Genomic DNA, 23,624 nt, shown 5'->3' on the forward strand with positions numbered 1-23,624 from the left:
ATATAAACAAAAGTTAAAATTTGAAAATAGACTTCTTTTGTTACTTAAATTTAATTTGAAATGATGATGAAATGAGTATATTACTTATTATAAATAGAGTATACTTGTTTAATTTAGCATTCCTACCATCATTTTATATAATAATTTTGCCACTAAAATATTTGTGATATGTTAGTCAATAGTATTACAAATATTAAATAAAAAGAACATGGAACAGATTATGAATAATTATTAGTTTGAAGAAGAGAGAGGATAGAGACTAAAAATTAAATGCACCATAATTTTCTGTAAAACAGGCGGAGCTAGTCAGGGTTAATGCTGCAAGGTCCGAGTGAATAAAATTTTACTGTATTTAGCAATCACTTAAATAAAAGTGCATGTAAAATGTCAAAAACATAATTTAGCAGCAACAACTTGACATGGGGATAGAGTACATTTTTATGGACTAAAAAAATTCGAAAAATGTTGGTGGCCAGACCCTATATTCATCAATTTGCTCGCTGCTCCTGCTTGCCTTGTCCTGGGAACAACATACATCTCCATTTCCGAGGTTACTATTTTCCTATCATACATATTTCTCAACAAAATTGCCTTGCCTTGTCTCTTCTTTTATTTTGCTTTCTCTATCTTCTTTTTCTTCCCATTGCTATGCAACTTTTTCAAAGATTTTAATTTGGGCATCTTTTTATTTTTATTTTATGATAACAAGTTATAATTAAAAAAATTGAGCCTGGATTTTATTATGACAAGGATTGAATTTATGATTCCCAGTTCATCTGGGATCATTAATAATCATTTTCTATTAGTATTTCTCAAGAATGGATGCTCACACACCCATGTTAGTATTGTTGGTGGTTTCTTGCAGTTATCTTCTCCATTTAGAATGAAATATATTGTGCCTTATAGCTACTATTTAAATGAATGCAGCAGGAAATTGCGCTAACTGTAAATGTTCTCTTTCGTTTGTAAGAGGAGTTATTTGATTTGAGTGCATTTTGTGTTGTTTTTGTCAGCCTACTTGCGAAAAGAGGGAGAGGCTGGTAATGAAGCCGCAATCTGAAAGATTTTCGGTTGATTTTATGATGGGAGGGATGGCAGCTATAGTGTCAAAGAGCGCAGCAGCTCCGATTGAGAGAGTCAAACTTTTATTGCAAAATCAAGGAGAATTGTTAAAAAGGGGACAGCTCAACAGACCCTATACGGGTATCGGTGATTGCTTCGGAAGGATCTTGAGAGAAGAGGGTGTATTATCTTTCTGGAGAGGTCACCAGGCAAATGTCTTACGCTATTTTCCAACTCAGGTGACTACTTTTCATTTTACCAAATTTGCTTAAAGTTTGATCTATGCTGATTCTGCTTTCTGAAAATTGTTACATACATTTTTGTATCCATTGCCTGTGGAACTGTTAATCTGAATGCTTAAATTCAAGTGTATTTGCAGCTATAATTACGCTTTCTTCATTTTGTTTTATTCTATAAATATTCATTTTAAATTGAATTGGTTTACATGGATTATGTGTAACACCCCGCTCCCACACATCAAGGAGATTTGAGACTTTAGTTCAATTTGTAAGGCAAAGTAATACAACTAAGTGCACCAACAAATCATCGTGATCTTTTGGGGGCTGTGCTGGGCTTGTGGATAGACTATCCAAGTTGCTGCATTTGAGCCAGTATACTTTGGCTTATTTCGGATACGGAATTGGGACTCGATCTTCGAAAAAGGCTCGACCCGGGTTGTTACATTATCACTTTTTAGTTTATGATTGGTAGATGTACTCTTCCTATAGCTTTATTTTAACTGTTTTTTCCTAGATTGGCTTAAAACTAGCACAACACTTTGAGAAGTAGCAATTAAAACTAAATTAGTGAACCACAAACATAACTTTGTTTTTTGTATTGCGCATAAACTGCTTCAAAGATTCATAAACAATAGGCTATCCACATAGTCTAGCAGAGGCTATCCAGTTCTACTTGGATGTTTCACATATCCAGTTCTCTTAAATTTGGGTTTCCAAGTGGTTGATAATCCGCCCTTTATTTTGCGGGTGAGAGCTTACCGAATATTCTGAATCTGATTATTGACTTCAATACTTTATAGTTGATAGTAGTCTGGGTTTCACTAAAAGTATGACACCGAAGCACCTTCCTTTGTTTTTTATCTATGGGCACAATTGGTTTTGAATACATGCCTAAGAGTGTCTGTAAAATGTCATCACAGGATATACTTAGATACTGACATGTTCTTATCTGGAAGAAATGTAGGTATTTTCATTATATTGATTATTGAAGTGTTTGTATACAAGCATCTGGCCGAATGTTGGTACTAAAGACAATTTTCTGGATTGTACGTAGTCCTTCAACTTTGCTTTCAAAGGCTATTTCAAAAGCATATTCGGATGCTCCAAAGAGAAGGATGGGTACTTGAAGTGGTTTGCTGGAAATATTGCTTCAGGAAGTGCTGCTGGTGCCACCACTTCATTGTTTCTGTATCACCTTGATTATGCACGCACACGCTTGGGAATGGATTCAAAGTGGTGTCCACTTTATGGTCAGCGTCAATACAAAGGATTGACTGATGTTTATTGTCAAACATGGGCAAGTGATGGCATCAAGGGCCTATATCGAGGTTTCGGAGTATCAATAGTAGGAATCACTCTCTACAGAGGCATGTACTTTGGGCTCTATGACACCTTGAAACCTGTAATTTTAGTTGGAAATTTGCAAGTAAGTACATTCTCCTTGCGAAAAGTTAAATGTGTGTGGCATGATGGTTCGCATTTGAATTTGCTTTCATTGTTTTCCTGAAACCAGGTGCACGAGGTGCACGAGCTTCTGTCATACTACACCAGTTTGAAAATTTCATCCATAAAATTTTTACTACATTTTATGTCTGCCCAATAATCCCTGCATACCTTGCTCACATCATTATTTAAGTTATGATTAATTTTATGATTCGTTGGTGTGAAACATGTGTTTTTATCTTTTGATATATTTGCATAGTTTCCTACTATCAGAACTAGATTGCTGATCTTAAATTCAAATTGCAGGATAATTTTTTTGCAAGTTTTTTACTAGGATGGAGCATAACAACAGTTTCTGGGGTCTGTGCATACCCCTTTGACACAGTTCGGCGCAGAATGATGTTAACCTCTGGTCAACCTCTAAAGTACCGTAATCCCTTACATGCATTTCGAGAAATCATCCGCCTTGAAGGTTACAGTGCACTCTTTCGTGGAGTGAGTGCAAACATGCTTCTTGGTGTTGCAGGGGCTGGAGTCCTTGCAGGTTATGATCAACTTGCACGTATAGTTTACAGACAAGGTGAGCGTACTAAGCCACAAAGAGTCTAAAGTAGAATGCAGGTTCTTGCGGAATGTGGAATGTTTGAGGAACCACTAAGTCGGTTCTATCTTTTAAACGAGCTTTGAGATGAAGAAAAAATCTTCAATTGTGACACAATCTTTTGTTATAGGAGTTCTCGTGAAGATAAAGAGATAAATGAAGGCTACATACATCTACTTCTGGGCTACCCTGGACAGGCAGACTTGTTTTAGATTAATTGGTTTGTCATAGCCGCTATAATTTTTTTTAGCAATTTAACTCTTGCATTGTGTATCTGCTCATCTACCCCTCAACTCATACAATGGATGAAGAAGTAGAAGAAATAAACATTATAATTCCAAAGGAAGGTAGGAAGATAAACCTGGAGTTTGTACAGTCTACACAACTACATACATGATTAGTTTGTTATAATTTTCATCTGATTTTTCAAGTTACTACTGATTTTGCTTTAAAACTAGTATCCAAAGTTGTATAGCTACTACTTGAACGTTACCATTGTAAGTTTTAAAGGTCCCATTCTCGTCACTGTACCTAGTGGAAGAAAATTTTGTAGGATGTAGCAAGGCTAGGGGCCGTTTGAATGCATTATCAGAATTGGGAATTGCATTATCAGAATTGGGAGCGGAGGGTGTGACATTGTAGGTTAACATATATGAGAATGAAATGGAAACTTAAGAGGTATGATAGGTCCGATAATGTATCAACCTTTTTTCATTTCACGCCACTAAATTTTACATGAAACCCTCGTGTTAAGATTACAATTCACGTGGCACACCAGTCATAATCTAATTTTTTTATACATTAATCTATATATTGATGATGCATATGTGGTCATGGTCTCTACCATATTATGAAAACCTACTTGGAAATTTCTCCGGAAGATGAATTTATGTAGCAAATTTAAAACCACCTAAAGAAACAAGTGGTGAAAAGCAAAGACGAGCACATTGGAAAATATTGCAGGGGGCATTTGGGAAAAAAAACTCACATGACTATTAAAAATTGTTTATACAACTACACTAGCCCGTAGGAAAAGAATGTGAAAGCTTTTTAGAAAAAAAAATCCATAATAAAATATAAACCAGATGGAAAATCTAAACTATATATAATAGCCCAACATGGCTATAAATTAGCAATACTTTTTAATCTCAGTGAAATGACGATTTTGCCCTCCTATTTAGTATTTATAAAAAAATATTATTTGTGGGAATCGAACTCGAGTCTTTACATTCACATGCACATCTTCTTAAGACTACACCACATTGTTATTTGTGTTTATAATTATACGCATAATATGTGAGTGTCGTAAATAATGACAATTTATTTAACTTTCAACATAATTACTGGTTTTGTTTAAAAACCTAATTATCGGAATATTTGTAGAGTTAGTTTTACAGAATTGAATTTAAGATATAAAGGTAAGCATAATATATATACGGATCATTACCTTATTTATTAAATAATTTTTAGTTTGAAAAGTATGCCTCATACATTTTTAATATATATTTTTTAATAAAATAAATAAATTGTACATATAATTGATTTTTTTAATTTTTTTTGAAAATAGATACACTTATATATAAAGAATATATATGTATATCACATTTAAAATTAGGGTCATAAATAATCAGTGTATTTCGGTTTATTTCAAATTCGAAATCAGAACTTCACCCATTATGACTACATGAATCGGTCAAAAATATAATTTCACTATCTAGATTTAAATTTAATTATGAGTCGGACGAGAAAATCTTACCAATAAGGGAAATTTTTGTAATATCTTATGCCAATAAAAAATAATATTTTGAGGTGTTTATCAAATCAAGTCAATTGATAATATGTATCAAATTTACTTTACCCATTTTTAAAAAATACTCAAAATTTGACTACATGACCCGGCCGGTCGAAAATACATCGCTATTGTGTAGGTTTACTAAATATAAATTATTTTGTAAAATCTCAAAATAATAAAAATTATTTTTTTGAGGTATTTTTACGATCAATTCAACTGATAATATGTTTCAAAATACTAACTGGCCGGTTATACATTATTGTTTTTAGAACTTCACCCAATATTTAAATATATTCGAAATTTGACATTAGATTTCACAAGATCCTTTAAAATTACAACATAGACTAAATCGATATATTTTTTTAACGCTTAACATAAAAAAAGAATTATATTTATGAAATTATTCAATGATGGTGAATATATAAAAAGTTGATACCAAAGTCCTACTTTTTTCATTATCTTTAAAAAAATTACACAACTAAATAGTAAAAATTAGATTTTTCATTAACATGTTATTTGAAAAATGATAAGACATTTGATATTTTTTCATAAAAAAATATAGATTATTTATTTCATTATTTAATTGAAAATACATTTTTATTCAGATATTTGTGAAAGGGATCTTAAATTTTAAATTGTTAATTTGATATGGTTATTATAAGTAATTTTATTCATATAGTTTCTTTTTCTTTTTAACTTAATATTACAATCCAATCTAATGGATCATGTTTAATTTTTTTATTAATTTAAAAACTAAAATAATAAACTCCAGGATATAAACATGTATTATGGTGTTGTATCATTAATGTTAAATAAGTTGAACATGTACGTGTTGTACAACGTTAAGATGTATGTTCTACAAACTAATCATGGTTTATAGAATCATATGTTTGCAATGTTCAACTTATCAAATGTATTAGATTTGCAATATTTTTATTAAAATAGTGATGTTTGTAGAACATGATTCACATTATAATGTGTTTTATAACTTTTTATGTACTATTTAATTGCAGAACATATGTGTACTCCCGTACTCAACAAAAATAGAGGTTCACTAGAACTTAACTCACATATATTTATATAAGAAACTTAAAAAATTATAAAATCCAATCTTTCGAAAAAAAATTAAGTCGAGCAATAATAATTTTACGAATATAATATATAATATTGGAAAACATCGTATGACTATTTGAAATTACTTTAATATTTTGAATTATTTAGCAAAAAAGTTAAAACTATAATGTATTGTACCATTTGATTTAATCAATGTTATGCTATCTAAGAAAAAAAAATATTGGTCGATAATTTAAAAGGATTAACAAGTTCAACTAATATTTTTTTCTTTTTTTCCACGAGTTCAAATAATATTTAAAAAATTTAACAAGTTGAAAAATATTTAATTTTAGAAAAATAATATATAATGGTATCAAGTTATTATAAAAAATATTAGAATCATATACGTACGAAACTGGAAAACAATTTCAATAATGATATTAGTACAAATTTCTCTTCGAATTCTTCAAAAAAACATGTGAATATCAGTAGTTAGTTTTTATGATATATGAATTATTTTTAGCATCAATGATTGATGTTATGTTGAGTAAAATAAGATATGAATTTATTATCAGTGTTACTGCGATTGCAATATATAAATAATTGCAATTTACTTATTAGATAATTATATTTTTGAATAATTATAAATGAATGTTATTTGAGTAATTTATTGACTATGATTAGACATATAAATAACTAAGATATCTATAATATAAATAAATTAGGCTAACATAATCTAGTCAAAAATATAGCAAACGATAATTTACATATATAATCACAAAAATATAACAAACGATAATTTACATATATACACACGAACATATGACTTTATCTTTACTAATTTTATAAGATTCAGTGCTAATGTTGATACATTTGACGAGAATAACAAAAATATTTTATGTTGTAAAAATGAGAATGATCAATTAAATATTGATTTTTTTAATGTATTGAAAACTAGGTGAATTATGCCAATTTTGAATGAATAAATTATAACATTAACAATAATCTGACATCTTCTTATAAATTAACTTTGTACAATAGATTTAAAACTCGGTCGTGTCAACTTTAGTTAATAAATTAATACATTAACAATAATATAAGATCAACACAGACGTTAAATCTAAAATAACATTTTCCATCAAAAATCAATTTATATTAACAGTAGTATAAATTCTACTTTGTTGAATATATGAATGCAGGTCCTAACGACTTTAGTTGTACATTACCAATCATTTTAAATGAAGTAAGGAAGTTATAAATTAGTATTAACTTTATCAATTAAATATCTTATTATTCGACTCTGCATTAAACATATATGCTATTTTTTAGTTTAATTTTTATGAAAATACTGAAAAAAATTCTATGAATTAACTTTAAATTATTTTCATTTAAACACACAGTGACTACCCTACTTGTATTTATTCAGTATATATAAATTACATGATGTAAATAAGAAAATATATAATTTGACTAATGAGCTATATTATAAATGTTATGTACGTTATTAATGTCTCACATGAAAATTATATACATTGATAAAAACTCAACATACATTTGATATATTATATATATGTTACAGAATATTTACCAATAAAAAAATAATCAAGAATGTTGCTAATATAATTATATGACAGTAAAAAAAAATCTAGAAAATGATCCCTGACTCGCACGGGTTATTATGCTATTACAATCGAACAGACAAACACGATTTGGAATATAGAAAGAAAAATAAAATAATACTAGAAATAATATTATTAGAAAAAGTTAAAAGGGGGGAGAAAAATCATAAACTAGAATAATACAAGCAAGCACATTGGAAAAGGGGGAAAGTGAAATAAATAAAAATTGGAAAATATGAAACACGTTAAATATATACTAAAAAGTCCTACTAGTATAAATGAAGCGCCGCCGCGTCTCAGAAATTGCTCGCTAGCTCTTCGAAGCTCCTCCTTGTCTTCTTTTTCTCCACTCTCCATTTCCCGGCGGCTCTCAGCTAAAACCCTAAATAGCTCGTTTTTTAAAATCTCTCGTTAAGGTATGTTAATTACATATATACTTTATCATTTCTAGCCTTTTTTTGTTTGTTTCTTATTAATATGTTTGATAAAATCTAATTATTGCTTTTGTCCGTCTTTTCTCTCAAATTTATCTATCTTTCTTTTATATTTTTCTCGATCTGGTTCGCTCTGTTTTTTTGTGTATTACATTTTATGTGCATATTGTGTTTGTATGATTTTTACTGCTTGTTTGATGAATAATTGGCGAGCTACATTTTGTTATATGTTATTGGCTGCTTGTTGTAGTATCTCGGTAATTAGTTGATGGATTCGGGTCACGGTACACTCTTGTATTTCTAATGTTAGATTAGCGACCTTTGTGTCGAAATGTTGGATGTAAGGTGTGTGGTCAGAATGAAGGTTGAATAATGTAGTGGTACAGTGGACCTATTAGCTTAAGTATTGTGCAGTCGGGTTGAAATTGTAAATGTATTATACATATTAAGCTTAAGAGGGATATTTGGTCTTTGCACTGGTAGTGATCTACCCTTGTACTACGAAAAGGTTCAGGGTTCGGTATTTGTCATCTAGTTTATAAGTATATGATTGTCACCCTCTACTAAGAAAAGTCTATGACTCTCGGTTCACTACTTGGAAATCACCAAAAAATAGCATGATATAGTTCCTGGTTGTTACCTTTCACTGAAAAAGTTCCGAGGTTAAGTAATTATAAATTACAGAAAGCAACTTATTTACATAATATGTGTACACGTGAAAATGAGTTTCTGAAGGTCGCAATGTACAATTTATCTATTTGTCGCATCTTGCAGTTTATTTTGTGATAATTTTTTGATGATCCAACCATACAATTGTAAAGATTATGCTGAAATATTACTATATAATTAATTTTGTTCACTTTAAAGAAATCACATAATAGAGCTAATTTAGTCCGAGCAAAGGAACAAAATATAACATTAATGCGCTTTAATCTTTAGAAAGCTAGAAACAATAAATCTTAGTGACTGAATGTGCAGAATCCAGCTTAGTAACAAACACTTCTCAATTATTTTCTGCAGGACACTATACACGTGAATTAGCGCTTGTCAGCTGAGGAAAAACTTTTAGCAGGGAGAGCCAGGAAAGGATTTGGCTCTCTCTGCTGCTGGGAATTATATAATTTGCAATATTCGTCGAATTTATTTTTTATAACAAGGAACATTTATATCCTTATTACCGTGTCATGGCGACTGCAATGGATCTATGTGGAGTTAAATCACCATCACCTGCTTTGTCAATGAGAGCTCTGAACAGCCAACCTATGTGGCCAAAACATAGCCTTAATTTTGCCGCATCTGTGGGTTCTGTTCTTGGATCATACACAGCTCCAAAGAGTTCTCTTGGGAGAAGAGTTTTAAGTATCTGCTGTGAGGGAGGAAAAATAGATGTGCTTCGTAGAAGTGAGACAGAAAGTCAAGGAATCAAAGGAGTAGCTAATGAATTAACATGTGTGATGAAATTTGGTGGATCGTCATTGGCCTCAGCGGAGAGGATGAGGGAGGTAGCTGAACTTATCCTAAGCTTTCCAGAAGAAAGGCCTGTAATTGTTCTCTCTGCCATGGGAAAGACAACTAACAATCTATTACTGGTATTTACTACTTTGCCATTTTTATTGCCTATTTGTTGGGTTAGGCTATATTTTGAAAATTCTTCCGAAAGTATCAAGAGAATTTGTTGGCTTGTGTCTTAGGCCGGAGAAAAGGCTGTCAGTTGCGGTGTCTCTAATGTCTTAGATATTGATGAGCTGACCTGTCTGAAAGAATTACATTTAAGGTAAAAGTATTCGGTGCATATTCTTTTGTATTTTCTGTTTATTTTGTTTGCAAGTTATGTACAGTATGTCATGGTGCATTTATTCTGATAGAATTTTGTTTTATATTTAGGACTGTGGTTGAGCTTGGAATAGAAAGATCCACAATTTCATGTGAGTTCTTATTTCACCAATCCAGTAATGTTCTTTTACTGAGATAATCTTGTGACCTAGCTAATACATTCTTTTGTAAATATTTTCAGCACACCTAGAAGAATTGGAACAACTTCTGAGTGGGATTGCTATGATGAAAGAGTTGACTCCACGCACAAGAGACTTTTTAGTATCGTTCGGGGAATGCATGTCCACGAGAATATTTTCCGCATATCTGAACAAGATTGGTGTCAAAGCCCGCCAAGTATGTCATCTTCTGATACTAGACTAAATAGCTATATTAAAGATGGAAACTCTTATAACATTATGAATTTTAAATACTTAAGTTATTATGGGAGCAAAGGTTAAAGTGGATATACATTTTTAGCCTAGGATTTGGATCATGAAATCCTTCCACTGCATGTTGGTCTCCGGAAGGAATTTAGTTATTTCTCAACCTTTTCACTTGTATTTTGTGAACTGCGTTAATGATTTGTAATTGACATTAGGAATCTGTTTGTGGTGATATAGGCTGATATCCATTATGTACTTCATAGTCAAATTTCCCTGTACATATGGTTTTCTTTCACACAACATTTCTGATCATGACTTATCTGAAATTGTGTGAATAATTTGCAGTACGATGCATTTGCAATTGGTTTTATTACAACAGATGATTTCACTAATGCGGATATCTTGGAAGCAACTTATCCAGCTGTTGCAAAGAGATTACACGGTGATTGGATTGCTGATCCTGCCATTCCTATTGTCACTGGTTTTCTTGGAAAGGTGTGTACCCCTTGTTCTGGTCACATCCATTTGGTCTGATGTACGATTTATGTATTATTAAGAGCGGTCTCCTAAAAATTCAAGACTGGTAAAATGAAATACTGAACAAGAATTATGGAATATATATTAATATCTGCAATAGTAGATTTTGATTTGTATGTAAGTTATATAAGGGTTTTTTTATATGCTAACAATGGAGTATATTGATTTGTTTTTTGTTTTTAGGGTTGGAAGTCCTGTGCAGTGACTACATTAGGCAGAGGTGGAAGTGATTTGACGGCTACAACTATTGGTAAAGCATTGGGATTGCGAGAAATTCAGGTTTGGGGAGACATCTGTGGTGCAGGAATTTTTTTCTTAGTGAATAGTTGTATTATACAACATGTATACATGCACTAAAGTTGTTTGTGCTCTCTTCGTAGGTCTGGAAAGATGTTGACGGTGTTTTAACTTGTGATCCTAATATATATCAACACGCAGAGCCAGTGCCATATTTGACTTTCGACGAGGCAGCTGAACTTGCTTATTTTGGAGCCCAGGTGTTATATTACTTCACTCCTTTTGATTTTATATTATTGTAGACCGTCTTCTGTTCTTGCATGGGTGGCAATGGCAGTAATCTGTTATCAGGGCTGGGTAATATTCTCTATGGTCGCATTTCCTTTTAGTACTTAAAGTGGTACAACCTTGGGAGGGTTAAAGTTTGAGTTAGGCCGTAGGCCTCTTGATTTCGTATATTTGTAAAACAAAATTAACTTATAAATATTGATAATAGCCCCATTCCGTAGAAAGTAAACAATTTAAAAGAAAAAGTTCTAATATAAAGAAAACAAGTACTTTTGATAACTGACCTTTTGTTTTAAATATCTGTTATTTGGAAGAGATGAGAGGGGAAATTTGTTACCCAAGATTGTTACTTTGTATAGTTTATGATTTTTACTATAAACAAGTTATGTGTTTTTATCGTGTAGCTTGTTGTGTTGTTTTTAGTCCACTGTAGTATTATAGTCTATATGTTATATAGTTGAGTAAGATTTGGTTGTAGTTATTGATCCTTTAATTCGTTTTGCACTTTCCTCTTATTAAAAATGCGCAGAGTACAGATTTTACTATGTTTTGAAATTCTCTTATATTACTCAATGCCCATCCAAATAGTATGTAATAATTTAATATATCGGTAACTATGTCTTTTAGTTTTTTGAGCTGGGCTCAGTATTTAACCCTACCACTGTGATCAATTATCCCTAATATCACCCTTTGTTGTTGCTGTTGCTATGTTTTTTCCTCATGCGAAAGGCACTTATAGAATTAAGCAGGCTTGTAAATTTACGATGGATGGTGTCTAATATAAGGCTGAGAGTCCTAAATGGAGAGGTTTATTCTTTATTTGAATTCAAATAAATACACTGGATATCTTTTCTAAAATTTCTTTATTTGGTCGCAGGTGCTGCACCCCCAATCGATGAGACCAGCTAGAGAGGGAGATGTTCCTGTTAGGGTTAAGAATTCTTACAACCGTAATGCTCCAGGAACTTTGATAACCAGAGAAAGAGACATGAGGAAAGTATGTATCGAGATATTGTTCAAACTATATAGTATTTTTGAAGTAGAAGTGTGATGTATTCCTCCTTGTCTTATTTATTTTCAGGCATTGCTGACTAGCATTGTTTTGAAAAGGAATGTAACAATGTTAGACATTGTTAGCACTCGTATGCTTGGTCAGTTTGGGTTCCTTGCTAAGGTACACAATATTTTGTGCTTTTGTATTTTGGTTTCTATGGTCTCATCTGATGCTGCCTATAGTCCAGATAAGTAAGAACAAGGTGTCCAATTGACAAGTTGTATGTTATTTGTTAATAATCTTGTACTTATTTAGTTTGGCTGGCTGAGTAGTTGACTAAAAGGATGTGGTGGAGATGTTGGTATTTACTGTATTGCTGGCTCATCTAGTTTCTACCTCTATCGTTCATCCTTGTTTATTGAATCGTTATAATTTACAAATGACTATAGTGTTGTAAATTAATAGGATGGCTGTAATTTATGATGACCATGTCATAAAAATAATTGATGATATATTTTCATGGTCTTTGTATAAGGTATTCTCAATTTTCGAAGATTTGGGCATTTCTGTCGATGTCGTAGCCACAAGTGAAGTCAGTATCTCTTTGACACTGGATCCTTCAAAGCTTTGGAGCAGGGAATTGATTCAGCAGGCAAGCGTACGATATCCAGCTTAATATTAATATTTATGAAAACAGAGCTAAACCCCAGTCGGTCATTATTTTGCTTTATAATCAGATTTATCACTCTTTTGTTTGAATATATATTGTTTTCAACATCATTTGGTTATATTATTCAGTTGACATCTAACCCCTTTCACCATTCGTTATGCAGGAACTTGATCATGTCGTAGAAGAACTTGAGAAAATTGCAGTGGTAAATCTCCTTCAACACAGATCTATTATCTCACTCATTGGGAACGTCCAAAGGTCTTCGATGATACTGGAGAAGGTAATAGCATTTACCTGTGAGAGTAAATTAAAAGCCTGTGAATGATTTAAAGTCACGGTTTTCTGTGTTGTATCCCTTGATCATGTTTTTTCTGTTCCTTTTAACTTATCTGGGAGGCAAAAATTACAGTTTTCCTTATATGTTCTAATTTAGACGTGACAGTTGTAAGGTCAATTTGGCCAGCTACCAGCACTTTTGTAATGTGTCATTCCTTTTTATTTATAAGTATTAACATTGCAATGTGTAACTCTAGCCAATTGATACATAGAGTCAAGATATCTTCCTCGTATGTAAATAATTCTTTTGTAGTATCTAAGCCTTCGTCTCTTGTGCATTTTACAGGCATTTCATGTCCTTCACGCCAATGGAGTCAACGTTCAGATGATCTCTCAAGGTGCATCCAAGGTAAGATGAACAAGATATTTGGATAGATATCTGCACCCAGTCAGCCACATGCTCGCATTCAGATACATTCAACTCTATCTTTATATATATGTTGTTTGGTGTATCTCAGCTTAATCTTAAAGCAATTTTTATTTTTATTTTCTATTAGGTGAATATATCCTTGATCGTAAATGATAGTGAATCAGAACAATGTGTCAGGGCTCTCCACTCTGCCTTTTTTGAGAGTGATATATCTCAACTTGTAGACAATGGTGCATCTGGAAATGGTACGCCAACTAGGCATTGACATCCTTTGGATGTATTTATTCATTTTGATAGCCTCGGCCTAGACAGTTTCAGTTTTATCCTTTAATAACTCTAGTTATTCTTCACGAATGGTTTCTTTAGAGTAATTTGAGAAATGGAAACTGTTATATAATGAGATTTTGGATTTGTCATATGTTTTGGATTATCAGTATGCTGATGTTCTTATTTTTTCGAAATATATATTGCTTCTCCCTTCCTGTGAAATATTTAAAGAGGGTATTGGGATGTTTGCACCCAATTTTTTTGCCCTTTCGCTCAACGGAGAGCCATTTTGCTGAAATGGCAGAGACACATGCAGTCGCTGAACGGAACAGAGTGATTGTTTTTGGACACCCCCGTGGGTCAATTTGGTCATGCATGTTACATTTTTTTTGTGGAGGTCATTTGTATCCATTTTGGAATGGTTAACCAAAATCAGACATGACGAGGAATGCAGAACGCAATGATGCCTCCAAGATTCCTATGATGAATTTAGTCCCATGTTCCACGTTCTTGTTTGAGTTACCAATGCCAATATCTACATTGGATTCCAGTGGCCCTGTGTGACTGTAGAGCAAAAGATGACAAGGGGTGATATTGTAAAATGTAGAAAGAGCCAAAGAAGGATTGGCCAAATCCTTCAGTAAGTTTGTCGAGGAGTGTTGTGGTATAACTTTTCAAGTACTCCCTCTCTGTTAGTTTTCTATGTAAATAAAATTTTCCATACTTTACTAATCTGACACATCGTAACTAACTGCACCATCACCAATTATACTGTAGTTCTTTCTTTAAATCCCATGGGCACCGAGTTAAAGAGAAAACAAGAAACGAAAAGAAAACAAGAAAAAGCAAAATAGAAAGTAATGTGTTTACGCAACAGATTGACTCTGCACCCTGCCCCCCTAATTAAACACATACAATGAGACAAACACACCCACACAACAAGTGTAGAGCTAAGCTCAGTTCTAATCCTTATTTGTCAAATTAGAGGCGATGTCAAGGCATAGTCCCAAGTCCCAGCAAAGAACTGGCATGTATGTAGAATGGAAAAAAGGAAGACTATACTAATTGAATAATACTGCATGATGGAGAGTACTGTTCCAGTATACTAGTTGGTGGAGTCATATATAGACACCAAGTATGACAAAATTTCAATCTACAAGTGCATTAACAAGTTATAATACTGCATTTTACATTGAAGTGGATAAATTTTGTTGAAGAATCATTGGGCAGAGTGAAGAATGCATGAAAGCTACATACAGAAAGAAAATATAAGACCAACATAATTGACGAAATTGGATACCCACGAGTATACAATATATCAGCTCCTAGGAACATTGAAATTAACATAATAGACTGAAACGAATACAGCAGGAGAGATGAAAAGTTGACAGCTCAAGAAAATTAACATTGTCGCCCTCTTTTGCAAGCACGTAAATGTATTAGATCATAAGTGACTACACAAACAGAGATACTGCCATCACTGGTCAGCACAAAGACACCAGAATCATCGACATTCTAGTTGACATGTCTTATACCTAAATCATTACTGAAGTAATCATGAAAATTGTCTGCTCGTATACCTAAATCAATGCTGAACATTGGCGTCCCTGATGCCTCAACTCCACCACCTCGAAGACATCCATCATCATCCAATGTCCACATGTTGATCTTCTTATTCGAACCCATCATTATAAGAACAGCAACAGAGTTATTAAAATCGATATTAAGAGAATCACATTCATCATGAAACTCCATCAATTCATCGATTACTATTCATCAAATAAATAATTTAAATTTGTATCATAAATTTAAGTCCATCTCCATTATTTAAAGGCCCCACAAATAATATCTAATAATAGTTTGTTATCTAATTTTAGATTTTTGATAAGGCTGTGGATAAATTTAAATTTTTGATAAGATTTTCATTGAATCACGTAATGACACGTGTCTTGATCTAAATTTGTAGATAGAAAAATTGTCCATAAATAATACCATGATCTTCTGAGTATAGTATCTCAAAATTATTATAATTTGTTGTCAAAATGAATGCATTGAAAAGATTGTTGAAGCAGAGGCAACAACACAGTCAAGAAGAGTCTGAAATCACGAATACCATGGTCACCGAAGCGACAATAGTGATAGACTTCATCGACACTTCAGATGAACTACAAGGACGCGGCTCACAGTGTGGCAAATCTCCCAATCATCAAAGACAAAGGCTATCGAGGGGGAAAAATCTCATGGAAGATTACTTCGTTGATCGTCCAATATTCAGTGAAGACGACTTCCGTCGAAGGTATATAATGCGCCCTCATGTTTTCAATCGCATCAAGACAGCTCTTTGCACTCAAGATTCCTACTGACATCAAAAAATAGATGCGGTTGGATTGTTGGGGTTGCTGCCCCAACAAAAAATGACTGCTGCATTACGAATGCTAGCTTACGGTGCAGCAGCTGATCAATGTGCCGAAATATGTAGAATGGGAGAATCAACTACACTTGAGTGCATGAAAAATTTTTGTGAGCAAGTGGAAGGACTATTTGGTAAAGAGTACATTCGTGCTCCAACACCTGCAGATTTAAGAAGGCTTCTAGCAAGAGGTGAACAAAGAAGATTTCCAGGGATGATTGGGAGTATCGATTGTATGCACTGGGAATGGAAGAACTGTCCAAGTGGGTGGGGTGGAGCTTAGAGTGGTCGAAAAGGACGTCCGACTATCATTCTAGAGGCCGTTGCTTCCTATGACACTTGGGTGTGGCACGCTTTTTTCGGTGTACCTGGAGCTCAAAATGATATTAATGTTCTAGGTCAATCTCCCGTATTTGATAAAGTTATCGCAGGAGATAGCCCAACGGTGGTGTTTCACGTCAATGGCAAAAGATACAATAATGCTTATTATCTTGCTGATGGGATTTATCCTAGGTATTCAACATTTGTAAAAACCATATCAAATCCTGCCACTCAAGCACATAAATTATTTGCTAAGAAACAGGAAGCATATCGCAAAGATGTAGAGAGGTGTTTTGGTATCTTGCAATCTCGATGGGAAATTCTTCGTCACGGTGCTCGGATGCATAAGCGTTCCACACTTAGAAGTATCATGATGACTTGCATCATATTGCATAACATGATAGTTGAGGATGAATTTGTTGAAGATGAATTTGTGGAGTCAGTAGAAGAAGATCTAATGAATCCATTAGCATCACGGGTTTATGACGGGCCGGTAGATTATAATGGAGTTAGAATTCCTTTTGCACCAGTACAAAGAGATGGAAGAAATCAACAAGCATTTTGGGATCGTATTGAAAACTTGGAATCAGCTTATGTCCATACAATGCTCCAAAATGATTTGGTAGAGCACAATTGGGCACTGGAAGCCAATGAATAGTTATGGATGTCAAATTATTATCTCTTCCAATGTACCACTTGATAATTTGAAAGCAAGAACCATAATTTGAATAAATTTCTTTTATTGAATTAAAAAGCATTGAACATAATTAAATTAAAAAGCATAATACATAGTTGGATGAAAAAACAAAGTACATAGTTGAATGAAAAACATAGATAAATCTAATCATAATAATCATCGTCAAAGTGAGGAACGTAAGCACCATCACTAGTAGTCTCATTCACTTGTTCCATGATCTCAGCTTTCTTTCTTTTAAACCACTTCTTCGTATTCAGAGTCATTTGGCTAGTATCCATTATCATGATCTTTGTTTGCTCCCTTAATTCTTCAATAGCAATTCCTTTTGCCAATCTTGCTTCTTTTCGTTCTTCTAGAGCATCAAGTCTTGCCTGTCTCGCTTCCTTTCGTTTTTCAAGTTCTAATATCTCCCTCGACATTTGAAGGGTTTCCTCGTCTCTTTTGATGTTGGCCTCCACAAGCCGTTTTTGGTTACATTGCATATTATTGAAAATTGCTATAGACATCTCATCTTTTTTAGTCATAGATTGTTTTCCTTTCTTTTTGGCTTGCTTTGACGCTTTCACGCCCATGGGTCTAACCGGACTAGAAGGACCTTCAGTTTCTCGATTAGACTCCGGAGTTGTGAATCCTTCTTCATCAACGAAATCATCACTATTCAAATTAATTGGTGATTCCATTTGTGTTGGAAAGTTTCGTTGAAATGGAGGAGAAGTGGTGGGAACGTCTACAAATTGTGGATGTATTGCAACTGCTTCATAACAATCCCATTTATCAAATATTTTATTCATGTCCTTGAAATATAATTCTTGAGCTTGAGTTATCTAAATAAAATGATAAATTATGCATATTAAATTATCATACGAATAATATATAACATATCAAAGTAAAAAATAAAAAATCTTACCTCATCCACCAAATTGGTTCCGCTTGCACTATGTCTACTAGCTTGATTCTTGGCACAATGCCATTTTTTTAGTGCTCTCTTCAATGGTGTCCAATGTGAATCAAGAGCAACTTTTGAACGAGGTTCGGCATGAGGATTTTCGGGAGTGCCACACCAATTTTTTACATAATCCTCATGAATTCGTCCCAATAAATTATTCTTGTTTGAATATCGACCGGTGATCGGATCAACGGATTGTCGAGCCCACGAAACACATAATTGTAATTCTTCGGAAGGAAGCCAATTAGTACCCATTATATATTTATCTATATATTTAGAAAACAAAATTTGAGATTGAGAAGTTAAATATATGGGTACTATAAAATTTTGTGTAAGAAATGAACCCAAAAGAAATCAGTATTTATAAACAGAAATGTGACCGTTTATTATATAACCGTTACTGATATATAGCCGTTGTATAGATGTTATGAAAACTGTTGGCCAATTCAGTGTACAAATTATGTGGGCCCATTAATTGCTGCCCGTCAACCTCTCCGTCAATTATTAAAGTTTTGGTTGATGAATCAACGTTCTTTTGAAAATTAATGGTTTCGAAATAGCAGCGCTGCATGTGCTTCTCTGCCTGATCCATCAGAAAACCTGCCGAATCAACTAAAAATAGGAGTGCGGTGCATATACTCTTAATATCATGAGCATCATAGATGACAGGGATCTTAATAGGCTGAGCATGAGCATCATCGATAACAGGGAGCTTAAATTCCATAATTCAGCACCTCCTTGTTCAGATCAAAAGCGATCATCATACCATAAATACCACAAAGGATTCCATTAATGCTTACATGAAAATTATCCACGCGAGGATAATACATGGGCTGAGGTACATTTATCCAAACATTCTGATTACTGAATACACCTCATAATGAAAACAATGAAAACGAGGATTCACCCGTACACAAGTAACAACCTTTAAATCATGATCTACTTCACATCAATGTTATCACTTGTATTAAACAACGATGCAATAAGTTTGGATTGTCTAATAATAATATTCCACAAAGAGTCGAACCTGAGTCAAGTAGCAACCTTGAAATCATGATCTACTTCAAATCAATGTTATCACTTGCATTAAGCAACGATGGAATAATTTTGGATTGTCTAATAACAAGATTCCACAAAGGGTTAATTATCAAGTAGGTAACTTACTGCGTCCAAATGTATCAAGTGAGACACTGACTACAAAACGGACTCAAATGAGTCACTTATTTGAAAATTTGTATAAAAAATATCACTCTATCGTTAGTCGAAATTCTTAAAAGTATTATATATTGAGTTTCACACATTTTTTATGAATGATATTACATTCAAATGAAAGGTTCCGAGTTCTACTATTTTAGATAATATTTTTAGATTTTTAAAATTTTATCAACTATTTATTTTTAATTTTTTGATTATTTTATTTGATTTAAATAAAAATAAATAGTAGATAAATTTTTAAAAATCTAAAAATATTATTTAAAATACTAGAACTCAAAATCTTTCATTTAGATGTAATATTATTTATAAAAAATGTGTGAAACTCAAAATATAATACTTTTAAGAATTTCGACTAACGATAGAGTGATCTTTTTGATACAAAATTTTAAATGAGTGACTCATTTGAGTCCTTTTTGTAATGAGTGACTCATTTGAGTCCTTTCTGTAATGAGTGACTCACTTGATACATTCAGACGGAGTAAGTGACTTAGTTGATAATTAACCCATTCCACAAAGAGTCGAACCTGAGTGAGGATTCATCCGTACACAAGTAGCAACCTTGAAATCATGATCTACTTCACATCAATGTTATCACTTGCATTAAACAACGATGCAATAAGTTTGGATTGTCTAATAATAAGATTCCACAAAGAGTCGAACCTGAGTCAAGTTGCAACCTTGAAATCATGATCTACTTCAAATCAATGTTATCACTTGCATTAAACAACGATGGGATAATTTTGGATTGTCTAATAACAAGATTCCACAAAGAGTCGAACCTGAGTACTCTCGCCAGCCTGAGCTCTGATACTATGTTAAGTAGCCAGCTCATCTAAAATCTTAAAGTGTTAGAGAAAGGCCCAATCGAATCTATATTCTAACAAGAACCAATAAGTCTAGCATCAGACACACGATAATGATACTCACATTCGGGATATGGAAACTGATGATCCCAGTATTATTTGTATCGTTTATTATATTCGAATTAGTTTACTAGAATCATATTTAGAGGAACTACTCTTTATTGATATCAAATTATCCAACCCGTAGGGCAAGTGTTACAAATTTATAGGGGTCTTTAATGGACCTCCTTAATGGGCTATTTTACAAGTGGGCCTTTTGGGCCTCCTATTTATACAATCAATTTTCTAATTCTAGGTCTTCATATTTTCTTGGATTTCTCCCTTGTTCTAACATTTGTCCCCCTGCTCGTATGGCAATATCTTTAGATTCACGATTTTTGATTTGTTCTTAAATCTACAAGAAACAGGAGGTAACAAATAGAAAATGTTTTTCTGTGGAAAATTTTAAAATAAGACCGAAATAAAAATAAACTAAGAAAAAATAAAATAAAATAAAATGCGGGGAAAATGAAAGTCGGTAAAAACATTTGCTATTTTCTGCGTATGCGGGTGTTGATCATACTGTTAAAATATTTGAATAAATATAAAGTGATTGTCAAAGTGTATCGAGAAAGTCTCTCAAATCTTATCGTGGAAGACTTGTAAACCTTATCAAGGAAGACTTGTAAAGCTTATTGAGGAAGTGTTGTAATAGTTAATAAAGAAGATTTGAATAGCTTACTTAGTAAGCCTTGTAAACCAACTACTATAAATAGCTCATTTAGCTAATGAAATAAAACATAACTTTTCTCTCCATCTTCTATTCTCCTGTACTTTCTCTACATTAAACATAACTAATATTTTCAATTCAAGGTTTATAACACGTTATCAGCACGAGTCTCTGCCAACTAAAGCTTTATTCTCGAAAGAGCTACGACTTATTCTGACCAACGAGTCCCTATCAACTAAAACTATTTCATAAAAGAGGTACGTTTTCTTTTCCTCATTTTATTCTAAATATCACTACATATTTATGTTACTGATTGAAATCTATCAAGATGGCTATGCTGTCAAATAATACTATAAAGATGGCTCTGCCGTCAAGTAATACTACTATAAAGATGGCGCTGCCGTCAAGTAATAATCAAAAGTTTTCTGGCCGGCTATAGTCGTCGTAACTTTTGTATAAAGTTATTATTTCAACTTGCCTGTTTAAATATTATGTGACATATTATATCTTATTTAAAATCTATTCAGAATGGAGAATCTTGCAAAATTTGAGTTTGTTGCCTTGGATGTTTCGGGGAATAATTATTTGTCATGGGTCCTTGATGCAGAATTACACCTTAGTGCTAATGGCCTAAAAGATACTATTGACCCGGAAAAAATCCCAACCGTTGAACAAAATGCAAAAGCGATTATTTTTCTTAGGCATCACATCCACGAAGATCTAAAATCTGAATACCTCACTATCAAAAATCCACTCACCCTTTGGAATAATCTCAAGGATAGATTTGATCACCAGAAACTTGTTCACTTGCCATCTGCCCGATATGACTGGATTAATTTGAGGTTACAAGAATTCAAATCTGTAGCTGAATATAATTATGCTCTTTCAAGATAAGCTCAAAATTAATTTTATGTGTTGAAAATATTACTGATGCTGAAATGATTGAAAAGACCCTTTCAACCTTTCACCCCAACACTATGATCCTGGCTCAACAATATAGGGAGCGTAATTTTCAGAAATATGGTGAGCTGATATCTCTCCTTCTTGTGGCTGAAAAGAATAATGAGTTGCTACTGAAAAATCATCAGATACGTCCCACAGGCTCTGCCCAGTTACCTGAAGTACATAACACGTCATTCCTGAAGAATGAATGTGGGAAAGGGCATAGAGGAGGACGGGGTTATGGACGAAACCGTGGACGTGGAAATTTTCGTGGTCGGTTTCACAATCAATATCATTCTGGCCACCTGAAGTGGCAACGTGATGGTTGTAACTCCGGCCACCAGAAATGGCAATGTGAAGTGCCAAATAAAAGAAAGGCACCCCAAGAAAGAGAGAACCGAGGCATCTGTCATAGGTGCGGATCTGAGGGGCACTGGCAACGTACTTGCCGCACACCCAAATATCTTGTTGATCTCTACGAGTCATCCAAAAGGAATAATGGAAAGAGAGTGGAAACCAACTTCGCTAATTATAATCTAGTTAATGAACCAGTCAATAAGGCCTCAAATGAAATAAACACTGGTGCTGATCTTTATTATGATTTAGACGACTAGACTTTATATGTATTGTCTTGCTTTACTTATTTCCTTTATGTTTTACTTATTTCCATTATGTACTCATTTTATGTACTTGTTTCATGTTGTTGTTCTATGTACTCGGTGTGTTTTTAATAAAGATGTTTTTTGTTTATATATGTATAGAGATGGAAGATATATGCATTGTTGACTGCGCAACCACACACACTATTTTACAGAGTCAGAAATACTTCTCACAATTAACTAAAACCAACTCACATGTCTGGACGGTATCAGGTACATCAAATATAATAGAAGGTTTTGGGAAAGCTAGTTTTCTTCTACCAAACAAGACACACATACTCATACAAGAGGCTCTATACTCTAGCAAGTCAACTAGAAACCTATTGAGTTTTAAAGATATCCGTCTTAACGGGTTTCACGTTGAAACTACTAATGAGAATGAAAAATAATACCTTCTCATCACCTCAAACACCGTTGACAATAAAAGGGTCCTAGAAAAATTCCACTCGGTTTCTTCAAGATTATATGTTACGAGTATACGAGTTCTTGAATCTCATAGTGTCAACATCCCCAAAGTTATAAACCCGAAACTACTTTCCCTTTGGCACGAAAGACTCGGTCATCCAGGAGTATCTATGATGCATCGTATCATTGAAAATTCTGTGGGACATCCTCTTAAAACTCAAAAGATAATATCTCAAGATGAACTTCATTGTTCAGCATGTTCCATAGGAAAACTGATTGTCCGACTGTAATAACCCCCAAAATTTTCAACTTTTTGT

General features: G+C 33.2%; 5 protein-coding genes across 8 annotated transcripts; all 5 read left to right on the forward strand.

The window, feature by feature from the left end:
• Positions 1–410: 410 nt before the first annotated feature.
• On the forward strand, positions 411–3,762 carry LOC141712963 (ADP,ATP carrier protein ER-ANT1). 3 transcript variants are annotated; one of them, XM_074516113.1, is made up of 5 exons: positions 640–838; positions 1,014–1,301; positions 2,356–2,727; positions 3,051–3,324; positions 3,476–3,762. In XM_074516113.1, the coding sequence occupies exons 1-5, from the start codon at positions 743–745 to the stop codon at positions 3,499–3,501; spliced, it is 1,056 nt and encodes a 351-aa protein (XP_074372214.1). In that variant the 5' UTR covers positions 640–742; the 3' UTR covers positions 3,502–3,762. The 3 variants fall into 3 exon arrangements, with proteins under 3 accessions (XP_074372215.1, XP_074372214.1, XP_074372213.1); XM_074516114.1 differs by lacking the exon at positions 640–838 and adding an exon at positions 411–550 and having other exon boundaries at positions 3,051–3,762; XM_074516112.1 differs by having other exon boundaries at positions 654–838; positions 3,051–3,762.
• A 4,305-nt stretch (positions 3,763–8,067) lies between these two features.
• On the forward strand, positions 8,068–14,309 carry LOC141712964 (aspartokinase 2, chloroplastic-like). Of its 2 annotated transcripts, none has more exons than XM_074516115.1 (14): positions 8,068–8,225; positions 9,264–9,832; positions 9,935–10,017; positions 10,128–10,168; positions 10,258–10,412; positions 10,787–10,936; positions 11,162–11,257; positions 11,359–11,475; positions 12,381–12,500; positions 12,585–12,677; positions 13,033–13,155; positions 13,331–13,447; positions 13,790–13,852; positions 14,001–14,309. In XM_074516115.1, exons 2-14 carry the CDS (start codon positions 9,428–9,430, stop codon positions 14,136–14,138), a joined length of 1,701 nt encoding a protein of 566 aa, XP_074372216.1. In that variant the 5' UTR covers positions 8,068–8,225; positions 9,264–9,427; the 3' UTR covers positions 14,139–14,309. The 2 variants fall into 2 exon arrangements, with proteins under 2 accessions (XP_074372216.1, XP_074372217.1); XM_074516116.1 differs by having other exon boundaries at positions 13,033–13,149.
• A 2,245-nt stretch (positions 14,310–16,554) lies between these two features.
• Positions 16,555–17,529, forward strand: LOC141714734 (uncharacterized). Its single transcript, XM_074518236.1, has 2 exons — positions 16,555–16,783; positions 16,949–17,529. The coding sequence occupies exons 1-2, from the start codon at positions 16,555–16,557 to the stop codon at positions 17,527–17,529; spliced, it is 810 nt and encodes a 269-aa protein (XP_074374337.1).
• A 4,130-nt stretch (positions 17,530–21,659) lies between these two features.
• On the forward strand, positions 21,660–22,195 carry LOC141714735 (uncharacterized). The gene is made up of 2 exons (XM_074518237.1): positions 21,660–21,721; positions 21,829–22,195. The coding sequence occupies exons 1-2, from the start codon at positions 21,660–21,662 to the stop codon at positions 22,193–22,195; spliced, it is 429 nt and encodes a 142-aa protein (XP_074374338.1).
• A 44-nt stretch (positions 22,196–22,239) lies between these two features.
• LOC141714736 (uncharacterized) lies at positions 22,240–22,857 on the forward strand. Its single transcript, XM_074518238.1, has one exon. It carries the CDS (start codon positions 22,240–22,242, stop codon positions 22,855–22,857), a length of 618 nt encoding a protein of 205 aa, XP_074374339.1.
• The last annotated feature ends 767 nt before the right edge of the window (positions 22,858–23,624 follow it).

The sequence above is a fragment of the Apium graveolens genome, chromosome 3 (assembly GCF_009905375.1).
Source record: "Apium graveolens cultivar Ventura chromosome 3, ASM990537v1, whole genome shotgun sequence".
NCBI lineage: Eukaryota > Viridiplantae > Streptophyta > Magnoliopsida > Apiales > Apiaceae > Apium > Apium graveolens.